The following is a 12694-nucleotide window of genomic DNA, read 5'->3' as shown; positions in this document are numbered from 1 at the left end:
CTGCAGGAATAAAACGCCATGAATTTTAAACAGCTTATCCAGTGAAAGGGTTTTATGACTGTAAAAAAAGAATCACACGTCACATTACTGGGCACGGAAGTTCCCAGTTGCTTAGAAGGAAGTTTACTTCAATTAGGTCTTTCCTCCAGATCTCAAACAAATTCAAATGTTTCTCTTATTTATGGCTAAGAAAAATAAGGATTAACTGTAGAATAAAAAAAAATTTGTGAAGCAATCTGATCAGAAGGTGTCATCTTTGTAAAGTTCTCGAATACAGTGTCAAATATTTAAATCCATTTCAGCTCTTCTGCACTCCTTGCTATAGCAATTCTAGTTAAACATTAAATCTCATTGATGTGAAGCAGTTAAGAGGCAGAAGAATTTTTATAGCAGTCACATCAAATGAAGGTTCTGTAACATTTAACTATCCCATCTCATCTTCAAGTTATGACTCTACTTCTTTCAAATATCTAGTCATACGGCGCTGTTTCTTTGCGAATTTGTGACAAATACTAAGGAAGAATAAGGAAAAATAAGGCACGCCATCAGCATGCTCAAAAAAGAAAACACCTACTACTTCATACCCTTGTCACAAAAGCTACACAAAGGTAAAAAAAAAAAATGCCAGAACCTTGATTGAATCTTCAGTCAGAAGTATAGCTCCAAGGTGTCTTGTCTGTTGCCTGTCAACACTGTCCACAGAGAAATGGACAACTTTTCTGTTAGATGCTTTAACAGCAGCATAAACCTATTGCAAGGCGACATAAATGTACTAGCAAAGAGTAATTTTCTTCCTACGATTTTAAGCCCAAAGTAATAGTGAAGCAGGTAAGAGGAAGGTGAAGCCTTAAGAACAGGGATACATGCTAATCCTATCACTTCCAAACTACAAAGAATTGTTAGAATCAGAAGAACTGGTTTGCTTTATGGCTATCAAGTAGTTGCATCTATGCCTAGGGATCTTTCATCACAAACTTTACTGCAATACCTGGAGGCAATGTCTCCACACTTTGTGCTTTGTCCTCACCATCACTGACATGCAAGTCTTTCCTTTTGGCATCGATGTCATTTGGGTCCTCCTGAAAAACAAAGTATACCAGTTAGGAATATTATGTTAAAGATTATTTAATTTTGTGTTGTCAAACAACACAGCAGTAACCAAGCTTATTTAGTAGTCTAGCTAACTCAGCTTATTTAGTAGTCCAAGAGATACAACTTTAGGTTTTGGAAGATAAAACATAATAATTTCCTCTACTGCTTAAATAAAAAATAAGGAAGAAATCAACAAAATGTTGATGCAGACTTCTGCATTTAATTTACACAACAATGCTTTCCGGGAGAAAGTAAGAATTAAGAAGTAAAAACAGAAAAACATTTTGACCAGAAATATGCAAATATGCAGGGCAGGTAGAAATTAAATGAAACATGAAGAAAGTACTTCTCCAATAAGGAATAACACAACTATGAAAGTTACCTGAAAAAGAAGTCAGATTACCTTGCAATAATATCCCAAGTGACAGTTTTCTGACTGACCAAAAAAGCCTCCTAAATTGTTACTCACAAGTTATTATTTTCATCTTCTTATGAGATTATTCTGGGTTTCACAGGTAACTGATGGATTTGTTATTACAGAAATATGGATAATACCCATTTTGAGAAACCAAACAAGCAAACAAACAAAAAAAAACCACTAAGATTTTCTCCTCGCCTCTCTCCAAATTCCAAATTTATTCTCAAAGTCTTATTTTCCTTTCAACAGGGAAAAAAAACAACCTCATACCCTCACTTCATTATTGTAAAAATACAACAGGAACGTGGAATTGAGATTCATATCGTATTACATACTTGGATGAAGTGGAGAAGAGTGTAAATTTAAAAAAAGAAGATAATTACCAATGGTATGCTGATTCTCACACTAAGACAACTGATTTCAGAGCCAGCTGCTTTTGCCACTCTCAGACACTTAAAAGAAATTTTGTTGCCCTTTCTACATCTCCATCAAAGAAGTTCTAATTACAAGCTCTGGTTTTTGGGGGGCAACCCCACTAAAGGCAACATCTTTCCTGCGAACAGCAGAACTGTTTGTACCTCTTCTAGTAATCTGCCCAAGCCTCCCCAGTAAGGTGATGGTATGCAAGTTGCCTACTGCAAGTGGACTCAGCTATGGCTATTGCCATTCCTAAGCTGTATCTGGTACTTCTTTAGAATAATAAGTGGATGGAATGAGCCAAATTCATTTTGGAAAACATTTAAACCAGAAATGATAGCTTTTCAGCATGTCCCCAGGCACAAACACTGAACTTCCCAATGTAAACTCAGCTTAACTGTCTATATTAAGTAAGAACTAATAACTGGAGATTTGAATGTAATGTCTCATATTCCTAAAACACCAAAATGCAAAACTCGATGTTTTATTAGTAATCATTTCTAGAGAAGCAGTTATATAAACACTGAAGTTAAAACCGAAATGCTATCAATGCATGTTTTTCACAGAATCATGTATCGAGGATATCAGAGAGGGAATTCGTCCAGGTTCTTCTACTAAATTCACCATGCAGTCTATGCTTTGAGCTACAAAGCCTTGAGAATGTCACTTAAAAAAACAACTTTAAGGCAATAAGAAAACGCATGTTGAGAGAATTATCGTTGCTCATGGAGGTGAATGAAAGTATATTTCAATGTGCCTTAAGCCCCAGCAGCACAGTGAAGGAAAAGCTGTCCTTGGTTCTATAAAGTCTGGATTTTACTATTTGGTTCTTTTTAAAGATAGCAACACTTTATGAATAACTACAAATATCAACTGTAGGTGGTAGAAGATCTTCCCAACACAAGAATGTCAAGTTCTGCAGAAATTCTATCAGGCTCTTCACTGTCCCATGAGACCAAGACAAAAATATGTTAATTGAAAAATAAAAGCAAAACATCAATAAAGCATCCAAGAGAAACTGGAGGGGTTTTTCATTAAGTTAACGAAAGGTGCTGAGTGCCTTCTCATTCTTTCTTCTTCCACCCTCACACCTTTCAAGTCTTTAAGGAAAAGCACTGCCATGCCTACTGAGTTTAACAGCATAGGAGCATGAGTCATTAGGCACGATTATATATTATTTCCCCTTGTTTTCCCAACCACCTCCCCAATTAAACTACAAAGGACAAAAGTTAGACTTAGAAAAGTTGAACGCAATTTTGAATACTTTTGAATGAGAGACTTGTACCCAGCTATTTGGGTGCAACCTACAGAAATTCTCAGGCAAACCACACTGAAAGGATGGAAGTTCCCAACACAGATTGCTGGATATTCAATCTCCCTCCCAGAGCTCCCTATCGAACAGAACAGAGACAGCAGAGTATGGGATATCGACCTCTAACCTGTGTGCCTTAATTAAGATATTGTGGTATTTTTCTTCTCCAAAAGAAGTCTATTTTAATGATGTTCTATTTTAACCACCAACTTTCAGCCAATAAAGCATTTTGAAGATATCTGTAGACATCCAATGCCTTTAAAGGGGAAAAAAAATACATTATATCCTCTAGAGAAAACTCAAAGTGCACGAAAGGGAAAGAAAGCAGACATTAATGCCACACAGATATAAATACACCAGGATCAACCACTTTCTTTGAATCTCTAACTGTAAATTGTTTCATCATGTTAATTTGGAGCAACACAAACAAAGCATATGGTCAGATAACATTCCTATGTCGTCATCATCACAGGAAAGCGTTGCCTTTTCAGCTTGCTTACAGTGAAACAAAATACCCATTTCTAACGTAATCTTAAAAAGCTTTTTGCATTTGATGAATAATCTTAGCAGATCATTGCAATTCTTGTACTAACAAATTTCATTCACATAAAAAGCTAAGCTTAAGATTGAAACAACCAGAACTGCTCAATGAGAGGCATAATTCCAAGCTCTGATGATGAAAGAGATTTAATGAGCAAAATAAGAAAAAGGCTAATGCTATAACAGTATTAACACTATTAATATTTAACAGTTCATGATACTATTTTCCTGGTGTAGTAAAAAAGCTGACAACATCAAGCTGTCAATTGTAGCCACTTTTGATTTGGACAAGTATTTTAAGCTTGCTGAAAAAATTGAAAGGTAGCTAGCCAAACATAACTAACAGTTTATAACCAGGTTATAACAGGTGCTAACCAAACGTAAGATGCATGTGCAACACCACTACAGTAATATTTGTGGTCCTCACTTGCGATGTTACTTCCTTAGGTCAGGATACATAAAAGCTACAGCAGTGCTTTCAACTGTAATGCAGGTGTGGGGATTTTGCATATACTGAATTTTATTTATTTTTACACGTCACAGCTTTCCATTATTCTTGATTTATCAGATGATCTACAAAGAGACAAAATTGCAAGCTTTCAACTCCATTCAGAAAGAAATCTTACAGCAAAACTGTAGTAATATTACGATGTACCAAACAAAACTAACTGAACTGTATTTAAACTTCAAACTCAATTACACTTCCATTACCCCAAAAGCTCAGAAGCTAAAACAATGTACACTTATCAATTTGTTAAAACACTCCTTGCAAATCAGAATCACAATAGATTTTTTCCACTGCAAATTCAAATAAACTGATATCTTCACCAGCTACCCAACTCTGCTTTTCATTTATAATTTAATAATATTTCAGCAAAAAGGAAAGTGCTTACTTCTCAGATTTAATGTGTAGGTCACTAAGTAATGCCTTCTATTTATTTTTATTTAGCTACAAAGAGTGCAATTATGCTATTTGACAGAGGAAATTCTCAGCTGCAAGACATTATTTTTCAACATAGTCACCACCAGTAGCTTGCATTTTCACCAGAGCCTGCATGCTGTGCTCCTGACAATCTGCACCAGTGGACATGATCCACTGTCACCACTGCTGAAGTGCACCACCCACTGCCTCACCATGATCATGTCCACTCTGTGGTCTCCAGAAACATTCAACATGCATCAAATGAATGCCAGAGGGTGCCATTTTTTCCTCATGGAGTAACTCAATTACACACTTTTGCTTCATCAGCACTTTCACATTAGATGCCATTTTGTCAGATTGCCCCTTAGCAGCCATCTCTCACACAGCAACTAAATGTAACAGAATACTGGTGGGAAGGTTCAGCCTCTACTGCCACCAACATCTACGTCTGACATCATGGGCTGACACCATAGGTGGGAGGCATTACTTCCAGAGCAGCCTTCGCATAGCTCAGAGTAGATTGCGCTATAGGTAGAATTGAATGTATGAGCAGTTTTTGTTGTTTGGGTGTGTTGTTTGTTGTTTTGGGGGTTGTTTTTGTTTTTGTTTTTTTTTTTTAAGGCTGATTAATCCCTAAAGTACAGCAACTTTGTATTTCAGAAAATATTGAAATGTCTCTACACCTGAAAAAGCATATGTTAGCTCATAAGCCGTGCAATTGCCCTTTTTCTTCTCCTGCTCAACTCATCCACTCCGTTAAGACAACATGGTAGATTCAGGCTGAGATAAGAAAAATGGTGCAGGAGATTTCAGCTTCAGGATTCAGACTCTCAGCTAATTTCTACAGAGTTTAAAAAAAAAAAAAACAAAAAAAAAACAAAAAAAAAAAACCAACACCCTTCATCAAATGATTAGTTACACATTTAAGAGTGCATTGAGTGGTGGGTGGGAAAGGAGGATGAGGCACTTAATAAAAATTCTAAGAAAGATTCAAACTCATTTTTACAGCATTTCTACACATCTACTGCAAGATGTCATCATTTGCAGCAAGAAATGTAAGATAAGTGCCATTTCAGTTTAGAAAGCTGTAATTACACACAGACATACGTTATTGGATCATTTCATTAGCATTACTTAGATCATCCAGACTGCCTCCCCTTCTGGTTTGGGTATATTTATTTGCATCTACTGCTATATTCCTTAGAAGTGTTTCAAAGCAATTAGTGTTTCACTGATTGTTATTTCACTTGGCACAAAAAAGACATTAAACTAATCCAAATCCCCAGGTACTACTGCTCTATACATGTACTACTGTTTTTCCTATTTACGCCTTTTTCTTTTTTAAACTCACATTTTGAGTGCCATGGATCTGACATTTAGCTGTGATGTATTAGACTTCATTATAGGATTTCTATCCTACACTGACTTCCCATCACCAAGAGAACAATTTACCAATGTGTAACATTGCTAGATATATCAAGATCTCATATGCCTTATAAGTGGCAAGTCAACACAGACTACAGAAGAACTCCTGTGGTTAAAAACATCAACTGGAAGCTGAACATGCATCCAACTCCAGTCTTTCCTAACACTGTGGACCCTGATGCTGAACACCACACAACATTAAGGCGCAGGAGATGTTTGGGAGCTATGACTGCACCACACACAACCAGGACAGCTGCTCACTGTCTCCTGGATGGAAACGGCAGCAATGTAGATAAAAACACCTCATGGGTGAACGCACAGCACTATCCCATGGGCTAATGCCATCCAGCCACCTTAGATGCATGTCAAATGTGGAAAAGACCTCTCTTGCTCATCACTGTGTAGAAATGCAACATTTCAATGTTGTCCATGCAGAATGCAAAGCATGGGATTAAAATAGAAAGCTCTCCTTTGGTAACATACATTAAGACAGAATAATTGAGAAGAGAGGCACGATGGAACAAAACACGTGCTAAAGCTTAGTACTGGCTATGCTACTTGCTTTCAAGATGCTGGCCAAGGGCCAATTGCAGGCAAATTTCCTTCTACTGAAGATTTTCTAAAAGGAAACTGAATACTGGCAGCATCCTCAAAGTGCCATCTGATCCAGCCAGCCTAATAGAAGGCTTTTCTGCACTGCACAGTACAGATCAGACAAATTAGTTGATTTTGGAAGAGATGCTCTCACTGAAGCAGACACGTCTCTCAACACTCCATATACTTCTGCTCCAGTGGTGCACTGGAACTAGATACGCATAAGCACCTCAGCGTTACATAGCTTAGTACTTGGCACTGCAACAGCTCAGTGCCTGCTAGGATTCAGATCCTCTCCAAGGACCAAGGCTCCTTGCAGAAGCTAGTTAACTGAGAAAGGACTCAAAGCTGGCTATGCATGGGTGCAGTAAAAGTCCAGTCTTGTTTCCTACTTCTTTTTTCCCTTACCCAGTTTACAAGCTTATAAACAGACATCACATGAGATGCTTATAGAATAGCTATGCAGGCTCTGAAGCACAAGTATCTCCTAGTCCTAGGGAAACTTAAGCAAGAAGAATCAAACTCATCTGCTTGCTTTCCAATTTGTTGCCATCCAAGAAGATGCCTCAAGAAATAAGACTTCAAGTCTCTTCCTGTGGTAAATGAGATCAGTTTTCCTACATGCCAGACAAGTACTCTAGCAATTTAATTTAATTACATTAAGGGGCATCCATGTCTTCCCTTGTCAGCAAAAACGTTTTGTATGAAGCAGACAAAGCATACTTCAGTAATGCCTAGAATGGTGATTCTTACAGGCAAAACAGGCAGGAAATATCCTGTAAGCAAATGCTGACTTTCTGTGGATGCCAAATTACTTAGCATTAGCAAAACATTTCCAAGTACATCATGAAGCATAATGTGAGTAACCAAAAAAGCACTGAAAACACCTTGCAAAATTTGATTACATATTTGTAAGTAGTCTGATATTATTATAGCAAAAGATTTATTTTTCTCTTAATTCCTTCTTAAAAGTAAATTACTGCCAAAGGTACATTCTTCTCATATGTTTGAATACTTTAAGTTAAATAGAAGTTTCCACTAAGGGAGAACAAAAACACACACAGTCACCACACACACATACAAGAAGGCAATTTCAAATTCTCAAGAAATATGAAGTAATCAAAATTATAATTTGATAGTTCCACATACTTAGATCCAGTCTCAGTGAATATACTCAAAGCATTTTGATAGTGCCTCCTACTATAACCTGCAGTCTCCAGACAAAATGAAGTACCTTTGAGTCCTACTTTTCTGTAAAGTTTACCTTTAGTTAGGACAAAGCACATATTTTAGTGCTTACAGGCACTATCTGAAGTGCCAGAACAACTATAAAACCTGACATGACATTTCATAAACTTAGATCAAGTTAGACAAAAATAATGCTTTCTCTAAAGTTTCTGGCATATACGTACGCATATTCTCTGAGGACAGTCTGAGCCAACTTCGCAGAGGAAAACTTATTTGTACAGCAAATGGCAAAAACTGGAAGTTCCAGTTAAGCTTAATCTAATATTCCTGGGCATTATAAACATATTCCACTTGAACGAGACAACAGGTACAGAAAACCCTCAGGTCAGGGCAGAGTAGCTCTTTAGATGTAGGTAAATTGTTTTAATACAAAGATTTACATTCCTGTGTATTTTGAGGAAAAAAATCAAAATGAATTTGAAGATAGCCTAAAATGAAATGTGTGTTTTAACTCTCAAATCCCTGCATTGGTTTAATATGCATTGGGTTAACTGAATAGCATGTAAATGTTACGCAGTTTTTTATTATATTTTAATATATTATAACAAATGGTAAATTCTTCCATAAGCATCTGACATTGAACAGTGCTGATTCTCTGATAAGCCATATTCTCTTGCATAGAGATTTCATCAGCTCCAGTAACAAGAGTCTAAAACTAAGTGGTCAACCTTATCTATCAGAAGAAAAATAAGCGTTGTCTGCCTTCCACCAAAACAAACAAAAAAGAAAAAAGAAAAAAAAAACAAAAAACCAGACAAATCACAAGTCAAAGACCACAACAAACCCTACTTTTTTTCACTCTGCAGCTGAAAAAATCCTCTAACAGAGGACAGCCAAAAAAGGGCAATAATATAAACATACTCGCTCATTTAAACTAACAGTAGATAACAACATACCTTCTTATCAGAGGCTACTTCTAGTAACATCAGCTAACCTTAATCTACCCTGCCTAAAGCAGTCTGACCAACCAAGAAAAAACCTCAGCACAGCCTGCCTAAGACAGAAGCACAAATGGCACTTGCTGTGAAGTGCCCAAAGACCAGAAGGCTAATCAGAGTCTCACTCCAACTTGCGGGACAGACAGTTATCTCTCCCTAGAAAGCTGAAGTGAGGGGAAAGTCTCATACACCAGAAAGACCATTAATGCAGCAGAAACACTACAGAGGAAGCATTGAAAGGCTGCTTTCCAAGTCCATCATGCTCGTTTGAGCATTACTGCACATGTTCTGCTTTTCACCATAGAGATTTGCAAGAGGTGAAATCTGAACATTCAAGTAGCTTAACACAAGTATATGTGCTTCAATTTAGATCCAAGGAATCTAAATGGGCCTGTTCATCATTCAAAAAAATTTACCAGGTATGCCAAAACCCGTTTGATTTGCTTGTCCCACAGATCAAAGAGATCCCATGGAACAAGCACTCTAGAGACAAGAAGAAACCCAATGACAATACAGCCTTCAGCTGCCATCCTGCTCTGCAAGCGAGCATGTGGCTGAGGCAGCTCTTCCTGACATCCCTGCACCAACTGCTGATGGTCCCCACTTCTCCCCTTACAGACGCTGTTCACAGCTTTGTTGACCGGCTTCCTTCAGCAGACCTGGCACTGAGCTTTTGGGCCAGAGCAGAGAGGTACACGTGTACCTATTGTTTCAACAGTTGGGCTTTTTTTGAACCACCATATCAACTACAGAATTATGTGATTTGATGGAGGGCAGCAGCTGGAGGAGTGTGCACGCAGAGTAGCTGAGAAAAGGGTGATGAGAATACACTTTTCAGCACGAGTAAGGGATTAAAAGTTTAGCTACAACATTAAACCACCCATCACTCAAAACCACTGCCTGCTTTCAAGCAGAAAAATACACAATTACCCAACAAATGTTCAGGCACAATTTAATGCCACCTCTTGTTAATTCTACAGTATCAGAAATGCCCCATGAATTAGTGTGCATTCCAAAGTCCTGTCTCTAATCCTCTTTGAATACAAATACTCACTGCTTGTTCTTACCTCCAAGACTAACTTCTTCCAAGTGGGGGGGGGGGGGGGGGGAGGGGGAGAGGGAAAGGAAGAAAAAAGGTTTCTCTGAGCACAGAAAGCAATGCGTGTGGTTTTTTTATTTATTATTTCTGCACATGAGAAAGCCTCTTTTTCTTTCAGTTAATAACTCCAGTTTTTTCTGAACTTCCAGGTAGTAAGCTAAGGACTGAATAAGTAGGTAGATCTCAATTTACAGAGTGTGAATCCAATAACAATTATTTCAATAACCCAGGTATTTCCAATTTTCATTCTGTATACTTCTGAAGGAACCAAAAAGCAATTCCTCATCTGCAATACAGAAAACAGCTGGGAAGAAAATAAGAACAGAAGAAAAATTCTCATGCCTTTCACATATCTTGAAGTTGAAACGAAGGAGCACAATCAGAACTATACACTTTTCAGCTTAATTTTGTTTTATAAATATTTAAGCCTACAAATATAACTGAGGTCAAAAGGATACATACATTTATGAGATATACAAGTATATCTAAAGGCAGAACTGCTATTGCAGTCACGTCTGTGGTTTGTTAGTAAAGGGAGCAAGGTGACTTATTGCAACAAACCAACACAGAAATAGGATCCAAGAGAGCTATTCCAGGAGGGGGAGGTGGAGAGGAAGGAAAAAAAAAAAAAAAAAAAAAAGCATTTGACAGTTTGAGTGCTTTGCTGGATTGGAACTGCAGTATTATGATGCAATGAAGAAACAAAACATTATACCACATTTTCCTAGATGTAACAGTAGGTTAAAACAGGTACAGAATCAAACTGTAGATAGCAACTTTAATTATCTTATCTTAACCAGTCTTAAATCATTTGTTTAGCATGCAAAAGTACTTTCGTAATGTCTAAGGGACTTTAAAAGGATGGGAAAAAGTTCATTTTCAGGTTCGGGAACTGAGCCCCTGAAGAATATGGGAACGATTTCTTTCTACCTCTTTCAAGGACACCTTTTGAACACAGATGGGAAAAGTTTTATCTGTAGAACTTCATAACTTCTTTACTGAAATAAATTTGTAACAAGCTAGCATTTGACAAATGGCTTCTGCCTTCAACAGTTCTCTACATTTTTCCCTTCCATCCTAACATTAGGATTTACAAACGACTGCAACTCTCGACACATGATATAGTACTCATAGTATCACTATTAAGAATCTGCAGAGTTCAGATCCTAATTAAAAGTCAAAATGAAAAACACTGCTCACATTCAGTGTTAGTATAGTTCCAGAATTCTGACAATAATTGCACCCAATAAGCAACATCCACCAATGCAATTAAACATCAAAGGCCCCACATTATGACTTTCATGCAAAACTGTCAATAACATCTTTCAGTTTTGCCAGATCTAGGCAAAGTTGTTCATCTGAAACACTTAGGATTACTAAATTGAACAGATCATTAGACCGATGAAGAATCAGCTGCAGGATTGAATCCAGAGACTGTTGCTCAATGGCTCAGTGTCTAGATGGAGAACTGTAACAAAAGGTGTCCCTCAGGGGTCAGTGCTGGGACTGATGCACTGTAACATCTTCATCAGTGAGATGAAGTTGTCTGATATAGTTGACACATGTGAGGGATGGGATGTCATCCAGAACAACAGGCTCAAACAGTGAGCCCAGGAGAACCTCATGAGGTTCAGCAAAGCCAAGTGCAAAGAGTGCCGCAAAAAGTGGTTTCAAACTAGAAGAGAGAAGATTTGGATTCAACATAAGGGAGAAGTTTTTACAGTAAGGATGATGAGGTATTGGAACAGGTTGCCCAGAGAGGTGGTGAATGCCCCCTTCTTGAAGACAATCAAGGTCAGGCTGGATGGGGCTCAGAGTAACCTGATCTAGCTGTAGGGTATCCCTGTTCATCGCAACAGAGTGGGACTCAATGACCTTTAAGGGTCCCATTCAAATCAAATGATTCTATTACATTAAAGCTCAGTCAATAGACAAGTGTCTATTACAAGTCGGATACCAAGTGTGAAAAGTGCATCCTTGCATCAGGATAAAGAAATATGAATTTCCACAGAGATAATGGGTATCTATCCTTCCCTTCCCTCCATTAAATTATTTCTGCCAAATTTTAGTACTATGATCTGCATCTGGAGTAGGTAGAGCTTTACAACCCTACACAACACAGAACAAAAGCATACAACGTTATACCTCTGATAAAACCATTCTGCAAAAAGGTACCAACTGGGGGAAAAAAAAGGACTTATTGTGGGTTGGCTTTTTGTTCGTCTTTTGTTGTTTCGTTTTTCGCTACTATGCATGAGATCAGTTTGGGTGTGAACTGTTATAAGAAACTCAAAAATCACAATTAAGTAAAATTTAAAGCACATACAGACCCAATCCTTTAAGGCAGGAAACCACTTACTTCAGATAACTGCTGTCGTTTCTGCTCTTAGCACTCTGTGCTGCTTTTCCACTGAGCTCTGCTTCACTAGTTTGCCTCTGCTTTCTGAGAAAGTGCACTTCCTCCAGATGGAGCCCCATTTTCTGGGCCCTGTACAAACAGATAGCAAGGCACAAAGCAGAGAAGCAGCTAAGTTCTATAGGAACTCTATAAAGGGAGAAATAGTTTAGGTCTGTGTGCAAAACCTTCAATTTTCCACAGCATATCTAATGCACCTCTAAGGCCTGCAAGAATATTAGCTCCCAGATGCTTCCATTACCTCCTTTACTGAAGCATCCCAAGAATCCTGTG

General features: G+C 37.8%; 1 protein-coding gene across 1 annotated transcript in view; it reads right to left on the bottom strand.

The window, feature by feature from the left end:
- The window catches only part of GALNT2 (polypeptide N-acetylgalactosaminyltransferase 2), a gene marked incomplete at both ends in the record, with an annotated part of 95005 nt that overhangs the window by 44855 nt on the left and 37456 nt on the right, over positions 1–12694 (bottom strand). Inside the window, one exon of the mRNA XM_079550717.1 lies at positions 989–1079. Within this exon, the coding sequence (XP_079406843.1) occupies positions 989–1079 (91 nt within the window). The remainder of the gene's footprint in view (positions 1–988; positions 1080–12694) is intronic.

The sequence above is a fragment of the Tetrao urogallus genome, assembly GCF_951394365.1.
Source record: "Tetrao urogallus genome assembly, chromosome: 2".
In the NCBI taxonomy this organism is placed as follows: domain Eukaryota; kingdom Metazoa; phylum Chordata; class Aves; order Galliformes; family Phasianidae; genus Tetrao; species Tetrao urogallus.
This window is presented reverse-complemented; position numbering and strand designations above follow the sequence as displayed.